Source organism: Aedes albopictus, chromosome 2 (genome assembly GCF_035046485.1).
Source record: "Aedes albopictus strain Foshan chromosome 2, AalbF5, whole genome shotgun sequence".
Lineage (NCBI taxonomy): Eukaryota > Metazoa > Arthropoda > Insecta > Diptera > Culicidae > Aedes > Aedes albopictus.
In genome coordinates, this window is record NC_085137.1 from 167,012,958 (window position 1) to 167,040,041 (window position 27,084).

The window sequence follows — 27,084 nt, forward strand, 5'->3', positions numbered from 1 at the left end:
GAGGTAAAATGTATGCAGGTTGAAGGGACCGATCAAACCATCGAGATAGGGAGAGATATCGAGATGTAAAACATGTAGAACGACATGTGGAGAGTCGACTGTACTGCCTATGTGTTCACTGTTCATGCAGGATACAGGGGCTCCATCAGAAACATACTAATCATTGTTGCAGGCATTCTTTCCGGAAAGCTTACAGCAATACCTTAGTGATTTTATCCGGTGCATTTGTTGAAAAATACTTTCAAAGACTTTTTTAGGAATTCTGCCTGACATTTCTCGGGAATCTATTTAGAATCGCGTAAGATTCGATTCCAGGTAATTCCTTTTGTGGGATTCCTCCAACGGTTCCATCGAAATTTCCTCTAGATTTCCGGAAATTATTGTTAGCGAAATTTCTTCAGGGAATCCTAAAATCCAGAAATTCGTCCTAGGACTTCCTCAGCTTCTTAGGGGGTACCTCCTAGAACTACCTCAGTTATCACCGCTAATTTATTCAAGGATTTTTTTTGTGAATTTCTCCAAGGATTTCTTGATGGAATTTTTCAGTGAATCTTTGGGCTGTAAGAGAAAATTCCTAGAAGAATTTCTGCAGGTGATCTTTCAGAAAGCTTCAGAAAATTAATGGAAATTTCTCCATCGGTTTTTTTCAAGGAAATCTTAAGGGAATACATCCATTGCTGATTTTCTTCAGATATACTATTGCGACTTCTTGAAGATGTTCCATCTAGAAATTTGCCTTAGTTTCCTTGATCAATTTTTTCTCAGATTACATACTATTGAAATTATTTAAAGAATTAATTGGATTCCGTCTGCAGCTTATCCAGGTATTCCAAAGAAAATTTCTCCACATTTTTTTTTTGTGGACAACTTCTTTGGATTTTCTGGAAAATTCCTCCATGCTTTTCCTTAAGGGTTTCGTGGGGAATTTCTCAATGAGTTCGTTAAATAATTCATCTAGTGATTCCATTGGGAATTTCTTCCAGTATTTTGAATGAGAATTTCTTGATAATTTGTTTGGGGGATTTCCCAGGGATTCCTTGGAGAATTTATCAAGGATTTTTTTTTTTGGGAAATACCTTTAGGAAATCAATAGATCTTTTTTCAAAGAATCCTTGAGAAATACCTCCTGACTTTCCTCTAGAAATGTTATTGGAATTGCTTCATGCATGCTACTGGGATTTCTTCGAAAAATCATTGAACGTTTCCCCAAGGATTTCTTCTGGAAATTTCTGATACACGGAGAAAAAAATAAAGTCAAGTCAATCATATTGCGGTTCCAAACAAACATTTTTGTGCACTGATTTTTATATAATCTTATGTCGAGATTGTATTGCGCATAATATAATAGGTCGAAAAATAATGGAAGCTTGAATAAAACATAATTGATGATCTCTTTAGAACAAGAAGTATGGTTGATTCAACCTCAACCATGATATGTTTACACCAACAATATTTATGGTTGAACAATTTGACAGTTCACTTATTGTCATGGTAGATTCAAGCATGTTTATGTTTATTTTGACCCTCATCTTGAAGCTTGAACTAACTATGACAGATGATTGATTTAAGGTGCTTTAAGTATACATAGAAATTGTATGGATAAACATTTCAATAATAGTAGTACGTGTGTGTAATATGTTCTAATAAGTCTACATAACGAAAGCTTACTCTCACTTCTACAGCAGGCAGCAGGAAAATGTAAGAATCTTGTTGAAAGAATTACTTCGTCAAAAATGCCCTTTCTCCGTTGCAAAGACCACTTTTCTTATTTTTTCTTATCGAAATACAGTCAGGTCTTTTTAACGCGGTTTTCATTTACGCGGCCGCGTAAATGGTAACTCCTTACAAAAAAATCATCGTCTTATTTTTTCATGATTCGTCGAGAAATGGCGAGATTTTTTTACGCGGTTTTTTTGTTTTTCTAGATGTGTTTGGATCCGGTAGGTACTTCAAAACAAATTGGGGCAAAACTTGAATTCATTTTGGGAATGACAAAATTAAAATTCGATGTAAACAAACGATTTAGGGTACTTTGACTTTATCTCACCTATCGTTTCTATAATGCAGGCGTATCCTAAATTCACATATTAAAATATAAATATTGCACTAAAATTCAATATTTTTCAATCAATGCCCCAAACTTTTGTATATTCATGCTGGTCATCTAACAAAATTATTGACATAATCAAAACATGAGTAATTCGCCCGAAAATGGCACTGACCCATCAACCCCTTTTGCCCCGCCCCACCCTATTCAAAATTGTTGATTCAAACAAAAAATATGCTTACTGTAATCATCCAATCTTTGGGAAACAACCATTTAAAATAATTATACCATCGGACATCGAAGCTTAGGCGAACTATGAAAACAGTTATATCAATCAGGCGACACTTCTGTCCATGTAGTCTGCTCTACAAGAAGTTGTATTATTATTACCAGAGAAGAGAATTGTCAGACAAAAGAGGCACAAAAAAGCAATGAAGAAGGCACGGCGATTACTCCTTATCCCAACTGGTAACAGATAATGATATGATCTCAACAATTGTTGTTGGTGACAAAACAGATGGGGATTTTTCAAGTATCGTAAAAATTAATTCTCAGGTTCTCAGCATTTAATGAATTTTTTTCACAGGTATGGTTCATATATATATGAACAAAAACTAAATTGAAAAAAAAAATCAAATTTGAGAAAACTTGCATACGATTTCACAAAAAAAAAATTGTTCTTGAGTTTCAAAGCAAACGGCTCAATAGCACATCTGGACAATTTCCACAAAATTAGTCATAACTCAGGAACGGAAAAAACACATCTTGAAAACTTTACAGAATCCCTATAGCTTATACAATTTCCCTTCCAAAAAAATTTTTTTTTTTAATTTTTCCGGACTTCAAAAATAGTTTTACCGACTTTTTCAACCGATTTAATTCAACAGTGAAAATTTTTGTGGAAAACAATTTTGTATTTTGTTTTGAATGGGGCACGTTCGGTGTAGTACTAGATTTGTAGTAATGAGCTGAATTTTTGTATGGTGAGAAGGTCAATTCTCCATTTCTGCAATGAAATAATGCAAAAAAGCGTGGGTATTATGATTCCTTGCCTAATTTGATGCTGTTTGAGCAAAACTTTGGATAACTATGTTGTTTATATTGCAAGAAATGGAGAAAACAACAACACTGCTGCCCAAAGTTTTGCTCAAACAGTATCAAATTAGGCATGGAATCATAATACCCACGCTTTTTGCACCATTTTATTGCAGAAATGGAGAATTGACCTTCTCACCATACTAAAATTCAGTTCATTACTACAAATCTAGTACTTCACCGATCTGTCCTATTGCTGAGAAAATTTGCTCATGATTTCACAAAAAAATGTGTCTTCGATGCTTCTTTCTTGAGTAATGATTTTTCAAAGTAGGTAGTGCCTGTGGAAAATGATTGTTTTCCACTGGAGTTTTGCGGAAAATTAGGCGACCCTGATTTTTTTCATCAAATTCTGAGAACCTTCGTGTGCAGGTTGCGACACTGTCATTATTGTTGCGCGATGGTTGAATTTTGATTCAATGATCACTTTTATTAGTATTATTTTACAGGAATTGTAAATGATTCGCTTTGATTTTTTTTGAATTCCTGTAAATGCTTTGATTTATCTCAAAAGAATCATAAAAAAAATCGGAATCAAAGCATAGATGAATTATTTTGGGGTGTATTGAATGATGAGATGTCCCGAAGGAGAACCTTGTAGATATTCTCGAAACTATTTCTGGAGGAGTTTCTGAAGAAATGTTAGAGGTTTTCCAAGACTTTCTATGAATGTATGTATGAATTATGTACTAAAAGATTTTTTTTCAAAAATGTATCTGAGAACTCTAGACGTTTTTTTTTGCTGAAAATTAGTTCTTCCAAAATTTTCTTTCAGAAATTCACGGTGGGAAATTCTACTAAATATTTTTCAAGACAGGGTGTGCTTATAAATTCGTATAGGATATCCCTCTCACATTTGTTCAGAATTCAAAAATAAAGTGCTTTAGAAGGATTAGGGCCGAAGCACAAGATGAAAAAAAGAAATATACAATCAAATTTCAAAGAAAAGTTATGGAAGAAACTTTTCCTATTCTTTATAATTTTCGTAATACAATAATAAAAAATCAAATTGTAATGAACAATAATGAATATTAATGAAGCACTTCTGAATGTACCATGTTTTACATAGCACTAATGTTTCTACGGTGGTACAAAACAGGCTGTCACCGGAATAAAAACAACGGGTATACGATATTGTGTGAAACGCGAGGACCGAACCACTAAAGCTACATCGTCTAGACTGGCCTCGAACTTGGCAGTCAAAACAAATATTGATTAAAGGCCCCATAGTGCGTGTCGCGGCCGGCGACAGTGCCATATTCATAAAAGTGCGAAGAAAAACCTAATCGAGAGCCGCAGTGATAGTGTTATTTGTCTGACTGAGTTATCAGAGGAAAGAAAAGTGCGTGAAAAGGGCGTCAGTGCTGTTTTTGTGTGAGGATAATACGATTTTCCGTCCTTGGCCTCGCCGCCGCCGGTCGCCGTCTGCTCCGAGAGTGTCGATTATTTTCTGTGTGGGAGGAAAAGGGGCTCTTTGCTGCAGTCGTCGCCTTCGTGATATATCCCACGCTGCTGCTGGATGGATGCGTGTGCCTGTTAGTGATGTAAGCAGTCTTGCGAATAATCGCGACCATCACGAGACAATCACTTGAACCGCTTGCTGGAGTCACCTTTCCCAAGGTGATACGAACCAGCTAGCATGTCATGCCTGGAATGACAAACGTGTTGTGGGTTCCACCCTTCGCAGCTTTGCAGCGATAGCAGTTGCTGAGTATGCTTCAGGCGGGTTGCTAGAGAATCAATCTCTCTGAGCAACGATGCATAACGAGCGAAGTGAGAGCGTTTGCCGTAGCCAGGGCGAACTGCGTGGTGCCGCTCAATGTGTGCGTTTAAACTGAGCTATGCAAAACGAATAGGATTTATGACGTAGTACCGTTCTTGTGATAATACACATGCATAGTTTTACATGCTGTTGCGCGTGCATCTGCTTGAGGCGACGGAGAGAGTCATGACACTCACATGAGCCGTATCCAAGTCAGGATGATTGTAGCAAAACAAGGGTGACCGGGTGACTATGATGGGATTCTGCCTTTTCTGGTGCTAGCGACTGTAGAGAGAGCGAATCAGAAACCGCAGAGACAGAGTGATACAAGTTTGATGTTTATCAGCTTTTTTGTGACTTGTACGCTGATGCTTCACGACACTGGATGTAAGTCTCTACTGTTTGTGCGTCTGTGTGCCAATGTGTACTCATCCCCTCATAACTTACATGTTCGGTTGAACTACTTTACGTAGATGGTGTCTCTATAGTTACAAACTCTCTGGTTGACAATCGATTAGTGTGTATTTTTGGAAATCGGATGGCATGTGCTTTGTCATCAACGTGAATAAACATGACAAATGGATTTATTGTGTCAACCTGTATCCAACACGTGCCGCAATGGATTTACAAAGTGTAGGCGAAGTTCCAAGTTAATGGTTTACATGAATTTTGTGTCCATGTACCCTTGAAGTGATTACCATTATGAAATATCGGTATAAAGTAACCGCGAACTCTTTTTGTGTAACTGAACTGATCCATATTTAATGACTTTGTTCGAAAAAAGTTCGACGAAGTTCAACTGTAGCGAAACAAATTCCTATAAATCAATATACCTAGTCCACTTCTTTGTCAATTGCAATTTCTAGTTTGGTGTTGTGCTGTCATGCCTTGGAGAGCAAACATTTATTTCACGGTGTGTTGAAACACGATTATTATCGCACTTTCATGAACCTAAAATATTTCTTCGTTATAAGTTAGCCTTAGCTGTATAGAAAAATATTCTGAAGGTTAAAAAATCTTTCATCGGGGAAAATGAAAATAAAATCGATTTGAGTATTTTACCACTTTTCTCATATAATATGGTATTACGCAAATCTGATAAACCTAAACTCCGCTAGAAAAAGTTCCCTTTCCAATAATTAATTTGAAACCTGTATAGTGAGAAACGAATGTAACAATCTTTACAACGAGTTTAAATTTGTTTGGCGTTCGTTCCATGTGTCCAGCCCACTACAGTATGCCGATAGTCATAAATCATATGCCTGGTACATAGATATTTGTAATGAAGGTAAACAAATGCTTTCCCCATTAGTGCGACTCATGCCTTTCATACCAATCACAGGTTGCGGCTGTGATACCACTTTTTAAAAAACACTTTACTTCATTAACATCGAATTCTTAACATTGAATCACACTCAATACATTTATTACGTTCTAACACTTGATTATTCCTTTGATAAGATCCTTTTTACATTGAATTCTTAACATTGAGTCACTATCAATACACTTATTACACTCGATTATTCCTTTGATAAGATCCGCATCGTTTGATAGCCGGAAAGCAAGAGATGCCTCATGCAAAGCACATCTGTGAATCATACCATTTGGAGCACATACTCTTCATGTATAAATTTTCCTGAAATGGTGGATTTTAATTGCACATCGTTTGCATGTCAAACCACATCCACATTATTTGTAAACGTTCTGCCTCTGATCTGTTGAGGACTTTTGTCCATACAAAATCTTAAAATTTTCAAAGACCGAGGATTTTGTTCAATGTATAGTCTCACAGGAATTATCTCCTTGTTACTTATAAAATAATACCTTTAGGGTTAAGTGCACAACACATAGTGGATGGTAGAGAACTTTCCATATGTAGAGCGTAGAGCGTGAATCTAACCCATAATTTGGGGCTTACGATACACCTAAACGACGATCACACGGCCACGAAAGATGCTTCGATTGCGAAATCATTAAACAAATATGGTGACTTAACATTCATGTAAACTGTCTAATTAAGTTATTTTTGAGCTAGTTTTGCAGAAATACTGATACCTCTTCGAATAGCATAAGAACTTTTATGTAGATTGTGCTCTGATTTTGCAGGGCCTGATTTTTTACTAACAAGTGAAAATTCATCCTATGAATACTGTTGTTCGCATGTGGGACCAGGGATGGCATGTTCCTCAGTATGTGTGCAGGTATGAGCAGTTTTAATATGGAAATGTGCTGCTGCACTGAGCACATTTTTAGTGCGGAATGCCATCCCTGTGTGGGACATATAGGGCCGATTTCTTCACCATGGCTTAAGCGCTAAACCAGGTTTAACCATATGGGTAAGTCTGGTTTACCGGTTGGTCCGAGGTTAAGAAATCGGCCCTTACAGAATACTTTTAATTATTCTTTCGGCACACGCCCTTGATACACGTACTTTAAGGTAAGCATATGTAATCATTTTTTTTTGCAGTGAAATCAATCAACGTTTGGTTGGAACAGTTTAAGATAGGATAATGATGATGGACCTGGGCATGTTAGTGGAATACATGTACGTAAAAAGAAAATCGGATTAAGTACGAGAAGCACTTGGACGAACTATCAGTTGAGGTCGAAAAACGTATCTGTCAAAGAATGTAAATTCTTAGTGTAATTAAAAGGAGCAGTAGGTACTTAACCCGATTTTATTTTTAGTTAATTTTAGAAATATTCATGTTACATTGTTGTTTATGCTGAGATAAATTTGAACTATATTTACGGATAAAATAAAAATTGAAAATAGAAATAGATTTTAAAAACTTTGAACTTTTCGTCATTATTTTGATGCAGATGCTTCGTTACATAAAGGAACTATAGTATTTCCGATAAAAATGTACTACATTTAACATTACAAGTTCATGCAGGACATTTTTCTGAAATCGTTGAAAATCAGATAGTCCGGTCTGACTTAACGCCTACCAAGTATAAATCTAAAGTATATTGGAAACATATCATTTCGCAAGTAACCTGATAAATTTCAACAATAGTAGTCTCGTGCGGTGATTTTTTCTATGTTCGTCTGAGTCATCTGTATTTTTTTATAAACACTTTGGTCTTAATAGAAACTTCATGCATTTTACTGGTTTCAATGTTATGACTGCATAAAATAAAGTTTCTTTTTCTCATGTAAAATTCCTCTTTTTTTGCGAAGTAAGTTTGACAACAGAATCAGTATGGGGAGAAATGTCATTTGTACTTGCGGAGTAAGATAAAAACGAGATAAAAAGAAATAGTGATTTAAACGACTAGTCATAAAATCGGAAAACCACTGCCCTGTGCTTACAAAGTGGAAACTAGTCATCCCGCTAGGCCTTCCAAGCATCTTCCAAGTGTTATAACTATTTAGCAATTAAAATGTATCAATATCATCCAACGTCGGGGCCCGTGGCGTAGTTGGTCACACGTTCGCTTCATATGCGGATGGTCATGGGTTTGATTCCCAGCCCCGGCACATGCAATTTTTCGTCAGTTGCTCTTCTTCCGAGAGCGACTGACACTGACTCTCTTCTGAGCCCCATGGCTCAATCGGACCCGGATACCTGGACATCGGCGAACTGCTACTCATAATGGACCCCCAATCGAACCGGAATGGAATCATCATCCTTGTGCTCATCATTCTACCATAGAGTAGAAAAGTGAAAGCAGCAGAAGGGCAACCAGTTCAATATAGTAGAATAGAATAGAATACATCTAGGCGCTGTTCAAAATGTAAGTGCAGCTGTCAAATGAAATCGCTCACGTAGTGCCCTAGTGGACAATAGAGCTGTAAATTAGGTTAAGTGATCAAGAATAAAAAAAATATCATCCAATGATTCCAGAAAGCAGCACAAAAGAACGAATAATTTTTTTTAAAAGTTGTAATGAAACCTCAAATTGCGACAATCTTGATACACTTTGCGCATCACTGTTTGTTGTTGTTTTTTTTTTTTAATATTTTATGATACCTATTTCCAAGACATTTATGTGTTCTTAATCTTGTTCTACATTTTCAATTTTTATTTTATCCGTAAATATAAATAGATAATAATCGTGTTTCAACACACCGTGATTTTGGTTCAATCATTTTGATCGGCACCAGGATGAATCACGATTGTTCATTGCCTTTTCCAATTAGTAACTGTGCGATATACATATATTCTAGTCTGCTTGCCTTATTAGTTATTATAAGTTATTACATTTCAAAGAGTAAAGCATTGTTCCACTAAAAATTCGTATGCATGGCATTTAATAATGGCGCTGTCAACGATCACAATCATGATTCTTTTGCAGCAATCTGATCTGCACTACTTTTCTTTTAATGGTGAAAATTTTATCGATTTTCTTGCAACGAGTCAAAAATTATTTCAGTTGAAAATTTAGCGTGGTCGTTAAAATGGTAAAATGCGTTATCACTTGACGACGAGATGTGAATTGGGGGTGGCCTTTTTTATTAACGTCACTTTAAACAATGAAGTTCATTCGTGACGGTTGGGGGTGAATTGGGGGTGGGACACAAATAAATTATTCAAGAAATTTTAAAATTTTAAGGTGAAAGTAGAGGCGTTCAGAATATTTCTTACCAAATCCGATGAGTTTAACGATTTTGCCCAATTGCACAGTGGCGGGGCTCCATACAAAGGTCGGACAAAACCTCAAATGTTAACCGAAATGGCTAAAATTCACAGGATATAATGATTTTAGTGCCCTAAATCTATTTCTGATATGGGATTTCTCATATATTTTGATTTTACTATATTAGGGTGGTCCAAAATTTTGAAATCTGCTGATCATGGGAAGCATGTAAAAAGTTATCGATAATACACAGAAAAAAATAATTAAATTTAAACGATATGTAAATGGTAGACGCTGTGAATTTAAACGAGTTTAAACTAAAAAATGATTCAAAATTGAGTTGAATTTGATGCACATAATGAGAGCATAGAAAAACATACAATTTTGCATTTTTATGAACCTAAAATTCAATGACACATTATTTTCATGTTCGAATTTAAAAGTGAATTGAATAACATTCGATTTTCTGTCATTTAAACTACAAATTTCAACTGGCGTGTAAATTTACAGCGACACTCGTTCACCATCATTCAACACAAAAAGGCGTCTCTGTTTCAGTTTTGTTTTGCCGACGACCGGAGAAAGTTGTTCGTGTGAGAAGCACCGGAAGACGCACTGGTGGGTTGTTTGTACCGCAAATTTCCGTGATTCGTAAGATCTTATACGTATGCGATTTATAATTGATAATATGTACAATTTACTAGCTAGTGAATGGTGATAAACACCTATCGAGTTCCTTAAAACCCTTCATCATCTGCAGCAGCAGCACCTCGCAGTGCGTCTCCCGGTGCTCCGTTTTGCGATGCTGTTGCCCAAAATTGATGAGGAAACATTTGCATAAGCGAACATCTGATTTATGAACGTCAAGTTTGATTAATGCCAATACGACATCGTTGCAATGTTAATCGCCACAAGTATCTTTGTAAGCAATCGAAAGTCGAAAAACAAATGTAAAAACAAACATTCATGCCAACATACAGAAGCGTTAGAAAAATCGATTAAATTTAAACGATGTTTAATTTTACACGATTCTCGTACGAGACATGAATCGTGTAAAATTAAAGTCGTGTAATTTTAAAGTCAGACTTAATTTTGCATTTATTTCGATGCTCCAAATATGTGCATCGAATCAAACGCAAATTTACACGAAATTTTTAAGTGTGTAAGCTATCACGATGTGATGTTTGAACGTAGATTTTGATTAACCTTTTAATTTGAGGGTTTTTAAATCATGTATTGGTTTTAAAATTAACTATAGTTGTGTATTTTTTGCCGTTAGGGTGGTCCAAAACCTTTAAAATTGCATAAATCATTAGAAAAATTAGATCACCTCCGTTTTCTTTCAATGGATCAATTCAGATACCCACCAATGTTGGCTTACAAGACGCGGTCTATTCTCAGGGACCGTCCATGAACCACGTGACGTTTTACGGTGGGTACATGGAGGTGAATAAACGGTTTAAAACGGGGTCAAATAGTGACATATAGTAATCTGCGTAAAATTTGAACTGCTTTTCATCAATCTCGTTTCAACTTTTTCATATTTGCTCGGGTTGTAATGCACATTCATTTCTGATATCACTTGTCAAAGCAACCAAAACAACCCCATCTATAAAGATTTGGCAAATGAGTTGTTGATAAACGAGCATCAGGGATTGATAATTATATTGATGAACAGTAGAGCACCAGCAAATATTTTCAAAATCTATAATGTCGTTCAGTTGAAAGGTGTTCTACGAAAACGCATGAATAACATACAATAAAACTTTAGGTTTTTGAAATATATAACAGTTCTGTTGCAACTGTCGCTGAATACAGACGGAGGCAAATTTGCTCCCTGTCTATTGTAGCTTCATTACTATTAGCTTGTGCTGATGTAATTCTCGATCGATTTGTATCCCGGTCGTTCATATTTACCCAATCTGGCGAGTTTACATTCGGTGCTTGGGTTTGGAATCATTATTCGATATGTGCAATATTGTTAACACCGCGCAGTTTCGATTCCCGGCGGGCAGCCCCAGACCAACTTGGGAGGACATTGCCGGTTTCGTGAAGGAATTAAATGCAGATGTGGATCAGATGGAGGCAGTATACAAAACAGCACAGGAGAGATCGCTGTTTATAAAGTTCAAGTCTGAAGCGGCATTGATGGAAACAATAGAGAAGAATGCGGAGCCGAAAGTATTTGCCTATTCCAACGGTGGCACTGTGAAGGTGCGTATGTCAGTTGCTGGCACCAACGTTCGATACGTTAGGGTGTTCGATCTCCCACCAGAGGTGAGCGACGATGCGTTAACACTGGAGATGGAAAAATTTGGAAAGGTGGAACGAATAGTGAGAGAGAAATTTCCTGCTAACTTGGGACTGGATCATCTGTTCAATGGTGTACGCGGTGTTCATATCGATATCAAAAAAGATATCCCACCGCTGATTGAAGTATCGAAACAAAAAGGAAAAATATTTTATGAAGGGCTGAGAAACACTTGTTTTTCATGCCACGCGGTAGGACACCGGAAGGACTCTTGCCCTAATCGTCGGACTCGAGGCGACCAGAAACCTTCGGAAACTACGCCAACTTCGTACGCCGGAGTGGTAGCAGGAAAAAATGGTGTGGAAGAGATGGTTCCTTCGATCGTAGCAGAGGACAGCATAATTGAAATTCTGGAAGACGATGTGAACGAACAGGAAACGGATACGACAGAAGCGGATCAGGAACAACAACCGGACATTTGTGAAGCTCAAGCTTATTTAGAGAAACAAACGAGCGTGGAGGATGATTTGGAGACGGCATCAAAGGCGATTCTAGAGCCAATGGGAAAACAGGCCAACCAGCGACGTGCTCAATTTGCGGCTTCCCGTTCAAGCTCTGGTTCTGGATCGAGCTCGCGCCCAAGGAAAAAGTGCGTGCGAATGCAATATTATTAGACACGCTTATATCGAATTATTAGAATAACAAATTATAAATGTATTCTCTACGATTTGCGGCTCTGTAGAGTTTTCAATTAAACAAGCGAGCCAAATAAATAAATGAAATGGTTAAAAAAAAAAAAAAAAAAGAAATATATAAGGGTTTTCACTAAAAAGCGTTTTTTACGATTGATTTTGCTTTTATTTTATTTTTAAGGTTAAAAGAGCTAGTTGAATTTGGTGGTCTTTAACAATGCGGGATGTAGGTAGTGTCTCAGTAAATAAAGGCTTGATCATTCGTAGTCATCACTCCCCTCCTCTCCAGCTGCCTAATTTGATGCTGTTTGAGCAAAAGTTTGGGTAACTGTGTTGTTGAAGTAGTAAGAAATAAATAATACAACAGCACAGTTAACCAAACTTTTGCTCAAACATCATCAAATTAGGCAAGAAATCATATAACCCACGCTGTTTGCACCATTTCATTGCAGAAACGGAGAATTGATCATCTCACCATACAAAAATCCAGCTCACTATTTTCAATCTAGTACTTCACTGATTGCTTCCTATAGGAGGCAATCAGTGAAGTACTAGATTGAAAGTAGTGAGCTGGATTTTTGTATAGTGAGATGATCAATTCTCCGTTTCTGCAAAGAAATGCTGCAAACAGCGTGGGTTATATGATTTCTTGCCTAATTTGATGCTGTTTGAGCAAAGTTTGGGTAACTGTGTTGTTGTATTATTTATTTCTTGCAACTTCAACAACACAGTTACCCAAAGTTTTGCTCAAACAGCATCAAATTAGGCAAGAAATCATATAATCCACGCTGTTTGCAGCATTTCTTTGCAGAAACGGAGAATTGATCATCTCACCATACAAAAATCCAGCTCACTACTTTCAATCTAGTACTTCACTGATTGCTTCCTATTGAGGAATATCAAAAGTATTGAAATACAAGTCCAGAATGTCAACTGAATCATTAAAACTTCCTGACATTTCAAGATTTTTTGGAGATCGACTGAATTTTACAGAATTTTTTGATGTTTGTGTGGATTTTCCAGCAAAATTTCAGGAAAAACACATATAAGATGAATTCCAAAATAATTTCTATAAATTGTGGAGATCTAATATATATTATGAAATTTCTATGGCGGAAATTCATGATTGATTTTTGTTTAAATTCTGAAAAGAACGGAAGTTTTACTTGATGAGAAAGCTTTATTAGTATGAATTAAAATAGGTGGTTTTTTCATGGAATCAATCAAAAACATGAAGTTTAAGACTAATCTTAGTACATTTTTCGGATGAAAGTCGTCTCACATTGTTTGAAAATATTTCAAAGAAGTTTCCTGGAAGAAATCCAAACATTGCGATTACTTGGAGCTATTTTGAACATTTCCACAAATTCTTCGTTGAATTTCCTCAAACAAGAATAATGACTGACACATGTCTACTTATTTGACAATAAAAAGGTATTCAATTTATACGAAGCTTATCAATTCGGATCACTGGCTTTTCATTATTTTCAATACGAAGCAATCAGTGAAGTACTAGATTGAAAGTAGTGAGCTGGATTTTTGTATGGTGAGATGATCAGTTCTCCATTTCTGTAATGAAATGGTACAAACAGCATGGGTTATATGATTTCTTGACTAATTTGATGCTATTTGAGCAAAAGTTTGGGTAACTGTGTTGTTGTATTAGTTATTTCTTGCAACTTCAACAACACAGTTACCCAAACTTTTGCTCAAACAGCATTAAATTAGGCAAGAATCCATATAACCCATGCTGTTTGCACTATTTCATTGCAGAAATGGAGAACTGATCATCTCACCATACAAAAATCCAGCTCACTACTTTCAATCTAGTACTTCACTGATTGCTTCCTATTACTGCTTTAAAGCTGACTATATCTGAGAATATGCCAATACATTCCTGAGTTGTACTTTTAGCATATAAAAATGGTAATTGTTTTTCAATTTCCCACCACTCTTATTTGAAAACTTGTGATCAAACATCTCGAGAGTTGAAAAACCCCATTTTAGGAAACTGATAAAACATCTTATTGAAGATAACAAGTGTTCGTAAATGTTCACAGTCCGTTCCATTTTGCTCTATTTTGTTAAAGAATATTGTATGTATAGCATAAAAATGATTTCAATTAGATCAGAGTGTAAAAAATTCGAAGATTGAAAGTGAAGATTGACATTCTCATTTTTTCAATCGTGTTTGGCCACATTCATTGTCAGCTGAATGCCTCTCTTTTTTCATTCAATTCTCTGTCTCGAATACTTTTTCGCACGTCGTAAAACGCCCAATTTCTGTTAACAGGTGCATAATCCGATTTAATGGACAAATAGAGCAGATCATTAGTATTCTAATTAACTACTGTACACGTTTTGAGGTGATTTTTTTTTACTTATTCGTTTATTTGGAAGGCTCGGGCGCCACATGGCCATAACTGAGCCGAAATCTTTTGTTTTTGCATTGATTTTACATTTTACAATTTATTACTGCCTTAAAATTATGTTAGTTTGGGAAGCCGAAGTACTCGCGGCTGTTTCGAGGTTAAAGATTGAAAAAAAAAAATTGGGAAGGACTGGTTTATGGGTTTAAAACTAAATTATTTGCTAACTTATATTAAAAACATTGATGGGACAAATTGTCCATATCTATAACGGAACCAAAAAGAAAGGACTTTATTGGTAGACAACGACAAGAAGAGGACAAACGCAAGGGGGGCGACGACAGACAGGGGCGAACAACAAAACCAAAAGGCAGACACAACGAAAAAAGGAACGTACTACATCAAACTCTGACATCAACACGTTTCAAAAACTGGTAAATCAGGTTAATGTATTCCAAATCAAGCTCTGTCAACACTTATCTAACGGGTTTCTGTTGTTTTCCTCGGACCCGGAGAATTTCATGCAGCTCAGATTTGACCTCACGATACTCATTGCATCCCCACACGACATGTTCGATATCCTGGTAAGCCACGCCACAGATACAGAGATTGCTTTCTGAGAGCCCAATACGGAAGGTATGTGCGTTCAACAAATAGTGGTTGGACATCAACCGACACATTACACGAATGAAATCGCAGTTTAGATCCAGCCCTTTGATCCGTGGCTTCTTCGACACCTGTGGAATGATGGAGTGCAACCATCTACCAATCTCTCCATCTCTCCATTTGTGTTGCCAGCTGGTCAAGGTCTCCTGACGGGCCAATGCAAAAAATTCGTCGGAGGCGATTTGACGCTAGCGCCCACCTTAGCCAGAGAGTCCGCTTTCTCATTGTCCGGAATTGAGCAATGTGAAGGGACCCAAGCTATGGTGATGGCGTATGAGCGTTTGGACTTGGCGTATTCCTTTGAGGAAGTACGCTGAGTGCTTCATCGGTTTCATTGACCGAACAGCCTCCAGAGAATTTTTGAGGTGATTGGAAGTATAATCGGGAGTTACGGTTTGGTTATATTGCATTTTTCATTCGTTGATAGACTTCCGAGCAAATCTTCGAAGAGAAAAAATAAATACCGCGCGTTTTAGCTAATTTCGGCGCGGATTTTGCGGAAATCGTTTTCAAATGCACTTACATTCAATATTCGGACATGAGACTCAACACAATCAGTGAAAAATAATGAACATTTTCAAATTAGAGTTCTCCCCAGAACTCTTTCTTGGACTTTCTTGGTGATACTGAAAGCTGTTTTTTATGGAAATTGTAAAAAGACGCCTACCGGAAGTTTTGGAGAAACATTTGGTTGAATTTTGAAGTCACATTTAATAGAATGTCGTAAAAATAGTCATTGGTTTTGTAGACTGTATGTGTCGTGAGAAATCAATCTGATTGGTTTTCTGACACAGTATGTCGTGAAAATTCAGATATTCCTGCAAAAAGATACAGGTAAGACGTCCTGAAGATTTTTATGATTGCATTCTTAGAAAATTCCACGGAAAAAACTCGGAAATACTCTAGGGATTTTTTCAATAAACAAGACTTTTTTCATTTATTATGGATGAGTTTAACGGAGTTCACGAGATTCCTGAATCAGTTATTTGTGGAATTTATGTGGAATCGATTTTTTTGTTAAAATTCTGATAGAATTATCCTTAAAATACGTAAAATTTCTCTTTGATTCCCATTCGGAGCACTCGTTTTGAGGAGAGTTGCGGGAACAGTTATTAAGAGGTTTCTTGGTAGATATTTTTTGCAGAATACTTGAAGAAATTGTTGAAGCTTTTGGAATCCTAACTTGCTAAAATTTCTGAACTGAATTTCCAGACTGTTTTTTAAGTGCTTCCTTTTTATAATATATTATAGAGATATATCTCTCTCAGAAGTTAAGTTTATTAGTGATTTAATCAATGAATTCCACAAGTATTACTCTATTTGTATCTTCATAAAATAAATTACTGTAGAAAGTAATTCATGAAATTCTCAAGAAGTTTCTGAAAATTATCTCTCAATTATCTCGAACGATCTTTTGGTATTTACTACAAATTTTATTTCAGGATTTCCACCATAACGTTGGTTATAAATTGTTTTAAAAGATTCGCCAAGAATGCTCCTTTTTCGAAAACCCTGAGATCAGGAAAACCTATTCTCGTAAAATAGCCGACACACTTATTGATAAACAAACAAAAAACTATCGATTCAAAATGTTTATTCCAATAAAACAAAGCTAGCCGATGTATAAGTTGCCATCTAAGGCCATAGGTCAATAATAGTTAAAAATTAATTTTTCATTAGAAATGCTCTTCATCTGGAGTACAACAATAGTCTGGCTTTTTATGAGCTTCAGTCATCAAAATCATATGTTTTTGCACTGGCGCGGATTTGATGACCTCGGCGCGGATTTCAAATGGCTTGGCGCGGATTTTGCGGTTTCCAAATCGACACTTTTGTAACAGCCCTGAAATACTCACACGTCAGTTTGCATGGCAGCTAGCAGCTGAACGAACCATGTATTCATTGCACCAACCAAGAGCGTGCGTTCAATGTTGTTTTCGTTAGCAGTGACAAAACCCAATCTATGGGAAAAGCGGTGGGAGAATATTTTGGTGGGACAAAATTTTCCGCGCATTAGTCTATTACGGGGCAAAATCCGCAATATTCCTCAGTAAAAATTGTCAGTGACAGAAAAATGAAAAAAAAAATGAAAATTCATTCACCAAATGAATTTTATTTTGATCCCTCAGTTGAGAATTTTCAAAATTTACGCTGAATTTCACTCTTTGAAAATGAAAATTTTAAACTCTGATTGAGATACATTTACTAGTTTTGCCACAGTAGTTTCAAATAATGGGCTTATAAGGGCTTTCGCTAAACAAAGTTTCAGCATTTTGCCATGGAAACATTTAATTTTACTTAGGGGGCGAAAACGTTTTTCTCAAGCAGCTTCAAGCTCCAAGGGGGCGATACCTCCTAAAAGTTTGGGAAGCACTGCTCTACCTGATGATAGTCAAATTACGCCCAAAACTCTCCATACGGCATAAGGCTACTAAAACAACCGGATGTTGCCTCAGCATACGCGCAGAATCTCGAGACAGCGTTTTCGGATGAGGGCGAGCTCCATGAGCACCTTTTGGAGGACTTCTGGCTGGAGTATAATCAAAACAGCTCTTATCTATACAAGGTAGTCGAGCACCTTCGGTTACATAAGCTAGGACCCGTATTTTCACTGCTGTAAAAGCGTGGGTACTCAGCATGATCATCGCTAGGAAGTTCCCGCGTTTTACCTGGTTACCTTTCTTGTAGATAGACCAAAATAACCCCTTTATTCGTATTCTCATGTAGCTATTCGATTCCGTTTCTCTGATCCTGACAACAAGCCGTTACAGATAAATGTAGTCAACCTTTCCGCACTCATCTCAGCTGCAATACCATCCTTACCAGCTACCTTATTATTTTCAGCTGTTGAATGGCATCCTTTACATCCCACAGTGACAAACTTTGTAGATTAATGGTTTGATGGAACAGTGCTTGCGTTCTCTGCACCATTCAGGGGTTCATTGAAGTGCTGCTTCCACCTTTCGAACATTTAATCTTGGTCCTCCAAGACCCTCCCGTCTTAATATACCGGCACATTTTGGCTAGCGGCACGCGAAATTCGGATGCATAAGATCAAAGAAGTTTCCTTTACGAAAAGTTCCTAGATCGACCGGGAATCGAACCCGTCACCCTCAGCATGGTCGTGCTGAATATACATATCCCTTTACAATTGTGACTTGTAAAAATGTTGTGCAAAATAAATTTTTGAATGGTTACTGCTTTAAGCTGACACTATATCATATATAGGCTATCTTTTAGTGCAGGGATATCAGAAGCAATTTTGGCAGCATGATTTCAAAAGACACATTAAAAATGCATTACTTAAGAATTGGCTTTTACTTTCCTGAAAAAATTAATTATGGGCATGTATGTATTACATATTGTAACGGGTTGTCAAGCAAGTTCCAAGAAGAAAAAAAAATGCCTCCTCCCACTTCGTTGCAAAACATAATCGCGCTCTACTGCTGTCAACTGTTAACGACTAAAACGTGGGTATACCTACCTGTCCACTGTCTACCTACATGCAATCCATTATTTTTCTCGCCATCCTTTTTTGCCAATATTTTATTAACTGCTTGTAGCCTCTGCTGAAGACCATAGGGAGCAATTCAAAATGCAATCCCGTCTCGAACCCATTATTGGAAGTCGGCATTGGCGCACTGAGTGTGCACACAAATTACCTCATATTACTCGACCGACGGCGACGATACGCATCACTGTGAATCCGTGTAGTGCATACACGGGCTCAATGCACTCTCACCGAGAGTCATCACACGAACTGCAAATTGGTACTGGGATGTGGAAACAGCAAATGTCATAATAAGTACGTGGGAAGAGGGTTGCTACAGCCGTCCCTGCCAGTGCAGCGATCGTATATCAGTCTTGTTTAACTTGTCAACTGCTGTTGGTTAGATTTTGTATACTTTTACATATGATTCTAACTATCAACCCGAGGCCCTGGGATCGAATCCCACTCCCGACAAACTCACATAATGTGAGTTTTTCCTTTGGAAGGGAAGTAAAACGCGTGAACCGAGATGAACTAGCCCCTGGTTAACAATCTCTGGCATAATATCTAGGCGGCTGTTGATTAAACAATAAATTCCCTGGGAAATTCTTGCCAAATCGACAATCGACAGGATTTATTACTATTATTTACTATATCATATTACTATTAATACTATATCATATTTCCAATGGAAGAATTATTGAAGAGATTTTTATGGAAGAATTTTCAGCAAGATCTTTCAAACGCATCTTAACTGGTTCGGCGAAATTCATATACAAAAATTTAGCCATATTGTTTTAATAGCGTAACAATGGGTAATTCTCGCTGAGACCGGCCCACTATTTACACCTTGTCTTCAAAAATGCATAAGATGCCGATTTTCTGAAAGCCCTCGCCTAAAAAGTAAGAAAAATGCATTTGGTTACTCAAATTGATGGACCCCCCCTTAGTTAGAGCCACAGCAATTTTTGCAGACCCCTCGATTTTGGTCAAATGGTGGCTAATTTAAACCGTTATTACTCGAAAGTTTCTCCAACAACCACTTCAAAACGAATTGTTGTTGAAAAGAGGAAAGATAGAGCTGCTATTTACAATAATAAAAAGTTGGGTCGGCCATATTGATTTTGGTCGCCATCTTGGATTTTTATACCAAAACATTTTTTTTTCACCATGAGGGCAACCACCGATTTTCAAATTTTTTACATCAATTGAAAGCTGGGACATTTATACAAAACATATCAAAAAATTAAAGATGTCTTTTTCTTCTTTCAGAAGTTATCTGCCGTTTCGTAAATTATGCCACTTTTGCGCACTGGGCCCGATGCCGACCGTTTACATAAATGCAGCGTTATTTCGCAGTGTTTACGAACACGAATTAAAATTCTGAACCCACTAATGGAAAGGTGAAGGGTTAAGCTTTTCAAAACTCTAAAAAAGTTATAAAAACAATGCCCGCATCATTGAGAAACAGGCAAAAACGGAAACGAACCTCCGATTTGGCCAAATTTTGCGGCACGCGCCTTTGTGTATACATGCAGGCGTAAACTCGGATGCTATTGCATGTCTTTGCCGGTGCGCATGGAAATGTATGGAGAAAACGTGGCTTAATTTACAAAACTGCAGATAACTTTTGAAAGAAGAAAAAGACATCTCTAATTTTTTGATATGTTATGTATAAATGTCCCAGCTTTCAATCGATGCAAAAATTTTGAAAATCGGTGGTTGCCCTCATGGTGAAAAAAAAATGTTTTGGTATAGAAATCCAAGATGGCGGCCAAAATCAATATGGCCGACCCAACTTTTTATTATTGTAAATAGTAGCTCTATATTTCCTCTTTTCAACTACAATTCGTTTTGAGGTGGTTGTTGGAGAAACTTTCGAGTTATAACGGTTTAAGTGAGCCACTATTTGACCAAAATCGAGGGGTTCTGCAAAAATTGTTGTGGCTCTAACTAAGGGGGGGTCCATCAATTTGAGTAACCAAATGCATTTTTCTTACTTTTTAGGCGAGGGCTTTCAGAAAATCGGCATCTTATACATTTTTGAATACAAGGTGTAAATAGTGGGCCGGTCTCAGCGAGAATTACCCAATAACATCTCACCTTATTCAACGAATAAAACTAAAACTACCGTTCTCTCCTTCATTACAGAGCTCGTCCAGCTAACGGCGAAAATGGAGTTGCGCTAAGGAAAGGTCTTCCACACGTCATCTATTGCAGACTTTGGCGCTGGCCAGATTTACAGGTGTGTTGCTATAAAATCCATCATAGAGGTAGCAAATTTAACCGCGAGGCATCCTACATCTTTGTTAGTATGCATTTAGCTTCTATCGCTTTTTTTTTTGTTTTAGCTCATTAGCATGATTTATGAGCAGTAGCCCATTTATCATTCCGCGAAAAAAAAAATGCAATTTTTGCCAGAAACATGAAACCGACAAATCAAAAGCAAAATGGAATGAACTCATCAACTTATCTATCTCCATCCACCCGTTCCTCCCTCCATCCCTCTCGATTGTTGTAGAGTCAAGCCGAGCTGAAAGCGCTGGACATTTGCGAATACGCGTACCACCTGAAGAAGGACGAAGTCTGCATCAACCCGTATCACTACACGAAGGTCGACTCGCAGTCGCAACAACCGCTGACGATCCTCGTACCGAAGAACCTATCCACACCTCAGGGAGGCGAAAGCTCCATCACCTACACCTTGGACGATCTAAGCAATACCGTGCCGGTCAACATTCAGTACAATAATGCGTTGAAGTAAGTGGACGATTTTGACTGGAGTTGAAGTTTATAATCGCTATGAAATGAAATGAATACTCAACAAACATTTTCCCATTCCAGTGACAACTATGTGACCAGTCCACAGCCAGCAACCCCACAGCAGCAACAGCAACCACAGCCACCGCAGCAACAGCCACACCAAACAACCGCACCGTCCTACATGGAGGTCACACTGGGTCAGCAGATTCCGACCAACACCACGATTATGGACTCGGTGAACATTGGCGTCGGAACGATTCCCAACACCGAAACGCCACCGCCCGGGTACATGTCGGAAGACGGCGATCCCCTCGACCAGAATGATAATATGAGTGAGTCCAAGATATTGTCGGTATCCACCTTTGCACTGCCAAACTTTTCCATATTTTTTCATTTCTATTTCATAATCATCTCGCAATTTGTTGTATCTATCTGGGTGTTGTTGGACTGGTTTGTGGGAGTCGAAAATCGGTCTGTATTTTTCGCATTTGCCAAATTGCAATTCTTGGTATTCAATATGACGAACAAATGCGTGTTCTTGGAATAGCTATATCGGGGGAAAACTTTCCGTCGGCACTTTGGATACACATCGGATGCGATAGCAACCACTCTCGATGAGGAAAAGTCTCTACTGGCATATGAAAAATGCGTTTTGATGGCTTCTTTAGGTAGATTGGATTTGGACACAGTTCAATTTATACCTACCGAATGCTTCACACTGTTATTGAGCACGCTGGGGAATTACCAAGGAAATTTCATAGAAAATGTTTGGAAGGTGTCCCCCAGCTAGATGGGAGGTAGCAACAGCTGTGGCGATCGAATTGCGTCCAAACACCTAAAAGTTCCCCTGAGGAAGTGGCCAATTTTTAATCAGTTTTGAAATCTGCCTTGCGACATGTCAAACTTTGTGAAATTACAATACAAATTTACTGAGGGCTATTTAAAGCATTGTTGGTCACATTGGCCAAGTTCCGAATCTTCTGGCCAACTGGTCCTTTAGGAAAGTGGCCCGTTTTTAATTAGTGTTGTAACTTGCCGTGCGATATGTTAAATTTCATGAATTTACGAAGTGTAGAATCAACTTAAAGTAAAAATACAAACTATAAGAATATAATAAATTGAATTTACGAAAGGATATTTCAAGCATTTTTTGTCACATTAGTCCAGGATCTTCCTCATCTGGTTCCCTCGAGGGAGTGGCTTGATTTCAATCGTATCGAATCCTGAAATGTGATTTTTCAAATTTCATGAGTTATAGAATGATATTGCAATCATTTCTTATTAGAACCTTCTGGATATGCTTCAGAAACATGTTCTAGTACTCCTGCTGGACTTTTTTATTTTTGTTAAAAAGTTTCTTTTGCCATCCATCTAGAAAATTCTTCTAAGATTTCTTAATAAGTTGTTTTAGTCATTTATCCTAAAATTTCTTTTGGTACGTATCTTGCACTTTCTTCAGTGTTTTTTACAAGAATTTGTTCTGGAAATCTCCTAGATATCTCTTCAGCGAGTACTCCTGAAGTTTTTTTGAGATATTGCAAGGGTTTCTTTGAGGTTTCTCCTTCTCTTTCTTCGATATTCCTTCTGTAGTTTCTTCTGTTATTTTTTTTCCGAAATTCCTTCTGAGAGTCCTGCAAACGATTTGTCTAAAACCCCTCTGAGATTTCAAGTGGACTTTCTTTCGGTATTTTTCCTGCAATTATTTCAGAGATTAATTTAGGAATTCCTTCAAAAATACCTCCAGATATTTCTTCTGTGACCTCTGCAAATAGTCTTTCTCCGAATCTTCAAAGCGTTTCTTTTGGGATCCATCAAGGAGTTTATTCAGTACGATTCTTCTACAATTATTCAGGATCTTCCTCATCTGGTTCCCTCGAGGGAGTGGCTTGATTTCAATCGTATCGAATCCTGAAATGTGATTTTTCAAATTTCATGAGTTATAGAATGATATTGCAATCATTTCTTATTAGAACCTTCTGGATATGCTTCAGAAACATGTTCTAGTACTCCTGCTGGACTTTTTTATTTTTGTTAAAAAGTTTCTTTTGCCATCCATCTAGAAAATTCTTCTAAGATTTCTTAATAAGTTGTTTTAGTCATTTATCCTAAAATTTCTTTTGGTACGTATCTTGCACTTTCTTCAGTGTTTTTTACAAGAATTTGTTCTGGAAATCTCCTAGATATCTCTTCAGCGAGTACTCCTGAAGTTTTTTTGAGATATTGCAAGGGTTTCTTTGAGGTTTCTCCTTCTCTTTCTTCGATATTCCTTCTGTAGTTTCTTCTGTTATTTTTTTCCGAAATTCCTTCTGAGAGTCCTGCAAACGATTTGTCTAAAACCCCTCTGAGATTTCAAGTAGACTTTCTTTCGGTATTTTTCCTGCAATTATTTCAGAGATAAATTTAGGAATTCCTTCAAAAATACCTCCAGATATTTCTTCTGTGACCTCTGCAAATAGTCTTTCTCCGAATCTTCAAAGCGTTTCTTTTGGGATCCATCAAGGAGTTTATTCAGTACGATTCTTCTACAATTGGGTTTTTAAATTAAGAAAAATGTATTGATTTTTTGATTTTATACGAAAGAGCACCTTTTTCTGAACCACCATGATTTTTTTCAGATTTTTAGAACTTCATTTTGGTACCTAAAATCGCTTTCGAAGAGATTTTTCGAAATCACCTTTTGACAGCTGGGCAACTGCTTGACAGCTCCGCGCAGTACAAAATGCGACGAGGGGTGATTCGACAAATCGCTCCCATACAAACTTCAAACTGATTTTTAAATAGGTTCCCGGGCACCAAAATTCATGAAAATTTGGATTTCGGCTCAGTTTTGCATGCAGATTCTGAAAATGGAATTATCTCAACACCGCTAAAGAAGCCAATTATGGATGCGTTTGAGATTTTTAGTATCTTTTGGTATACGCCCCGATCTGGGTTCTGATTTGTGTTCAGGAACTCATTCTCAGATTATCAAAGACATTTCTCAAAAAAAAATATGTTTTTATTTTTTTCTTTGCCATAAATATCTCAACCCGAGCAAAGTCTGACAGCAAATCGAAAACAATTTTTTATGTTGTGATATTGCAAATTCTGATTACTCAGGTTGATGTCGTTTTGGTCGTTTTAATGGTTAAAACATCAAAAATGAGAGTAGAAAAATATTCCTGTGAGAGCAAGTTGAAAACAATTTCTTCTATCAGTGATGGCAAATTGATTACTATTTTTGATATCAGTGCAAAAAAATTTAAAAAAAGTTAAATGTAGAGTTTTTTCGAATAATATGGAAACCTAAATGCAATACGTTAATTTCACTGATGGTGTATCATAAGATGCTTTCTCAAGGTCGCCAAGAAGTTTAGAAATGACTTAAATACTTAAATATTTGTAATAATTTTAAACGACAGCAAAACGATATCAAAATTTGAAATCGATATTAATCAAGACAATCTGATATCAAAATATGATATCAATTTGCTGCTGATTACCATTCGTGTTTTCTATTTGCTATTATTTTGTTGTTAGACTTTGCTCGGGAATACTTCTAGGGGTAGGCGGGGCATTATGGACACCCTAAGGTTTTTGCCAACTTTACCTGGCAAGATGTCAAAAAAGTTTAGTTTTTTGATACTTGTATCTTTTTAAAGTCTATTTAGCATCTATTGCATAAGAATGCTCACGAAGAAAAATGATTTTTCCACTTCAAAAAATGTTATGAAAAATGTTAGTTTTTCATGACCGTCTTCAAGCATACGGGGCAGAATGGACACCCCCATGGGGCAATATGGACACCATGAGACTTTTACGAATTTCGTACATTATTTACACCTATAGAGTCATTTCATTACAAAACAACTATTATGGATGAATAATACGTCGAAGTAGTTCATTTTTGTTCAGTTAATTTTAATTCAGGCTGTTTTGGATAAAGCTTCGTTTTTGTCGGCATGTACAGCTGTGCCTAGAACAACTATTTTCCACTGCTGTCGTTTTTTGACCAATTTGTTTCACCCTATGCTTACTATAGTGAACATTTAACCGAAAATATACTGAAACCGAAGAATTTGGTTGGTTTGTGATTTAGGTTATATTTTTCCCTTGCCGCTTCTTTCAAAAAGGTGAGTGTCCATTTTCCCCCGGCAGAAGAAGATATTTTCAAACTTGATTTTTGATATGATAAAGAAGAAAATATAAACATGTTAAGCATGTAGATACAGCAAAACTACTTGCATGTGTTCTAGAAATATCAGGTTTTAATCGGCCTGCAATAAATTAATCACTAAATCTTATTTTAGATGGTGTGAAAATTATAATTTCCATGAACAAAAAACGGAGGACGCAACTTTTTCGTGTAAAATCAAGTATAATTTTAATTTCGAATGTTTATTTCCTGAAACTACGTTTTAGACAAATGGACTATATTCTCCATTCATTGAAAGTTCAAAAAAGTTCGCATATTTCAAAATATTGAGGGTGTCCATTCTGCCCCGGGTGTCCATAATGCCCCGCCTACCCCTACATATTTGTGTGGTGGGATTCCTCCAAAAATTTTTGGAGTATTTTTTTTTTCTCAAGCAGATCGTTTTGGGCTTTCTACTGAATTTTATTCTGGAACATCAGGAATCACTGATCTTTATTCTAGGATTCCTCCACTAGATCCTCAGTGTGTTCTTCCTAAAAACCTTTCCAATATTAAAAAAAAATCTTGAGAAATATCAGAAGACACTACTGAAGGGATTTCAGAAGGATCTTCCGAAAAATCCTTAAAAGGATTTTTTTTTGAAGGATCGAAGAAGAATCTGAAGAGGAATTTCTTGAGGATCCCAAAAGAAATTCATGAATTCCCGAGATATTGGATGAATTCCTGAAAATATCCTAGAATAAACTTTAGAAGGAAAACGCTCAGGAAACTTTCGGAAAATCTCAGAACAACTTTCTTGAAGAATCCCAGGATAAATTCCTATCTTGAGGAATATCAGAAGCAGGTGGAATGCTGAAGATCCTTCTGAAATCGTTCAGTTTTTTCTCTGGGGTTTCTCCTGGACGTTCTTCTGGTATTCCTCGGGGAGTATCTTCTTTTTTTTAAAACCTTTGTCTCTTCTAGAGAAATTAGCATAGACCACTTCACGGCGAAATTCTATCTCTTTTACTCCTTCAGAGAGTTTGAAAACAACAGGACCAGTACCTGTCAAATTTGACAGGTGTTGGTCCTGTTGTTTTCTAATTTCCCGTAGGAGAGAAAGAGAACGATTTCTTGATGACGTCACCGTGCAATGGGCAATTGGTTGATTTAGTAAAACGAATGATCCAAATTCATGGAGGACGTAGTATACTTCTAATGCATGAAGAAGGTAATATTTTGATTTAGAGA

At 37.0% G+C, this 27,084-nt stretch overlaps 1 protein-coding gene across 1 annotated transcript in view; it reads left to right on the forward strand.

The window, feature by feature from the left end:
• Positions 1-27,084, forward strand: part of LOC115258462 (mothers against decapentaplegic homolog 3) — a 124,733-nt gene that overhangs the window by 77,889 nt on the left and 19,760 nt on the right. The window contains exons 2-4 of the mRNA XM_029858573.2: positions 21,108-21,201; positions 21,478-21,716; positions 21,801-22,051. Coding sequence (XP_029714433.1) covers positions 21,108-21,201; positions 21,478-21,716; positions 21,801-22,051 — 584 coding nt within the window. The remainder of the gene's footprint in view (positions 1-21,107; positions 21,202-21,477; positions 21,717-21,800; positions 22,052-27,084) is intronic.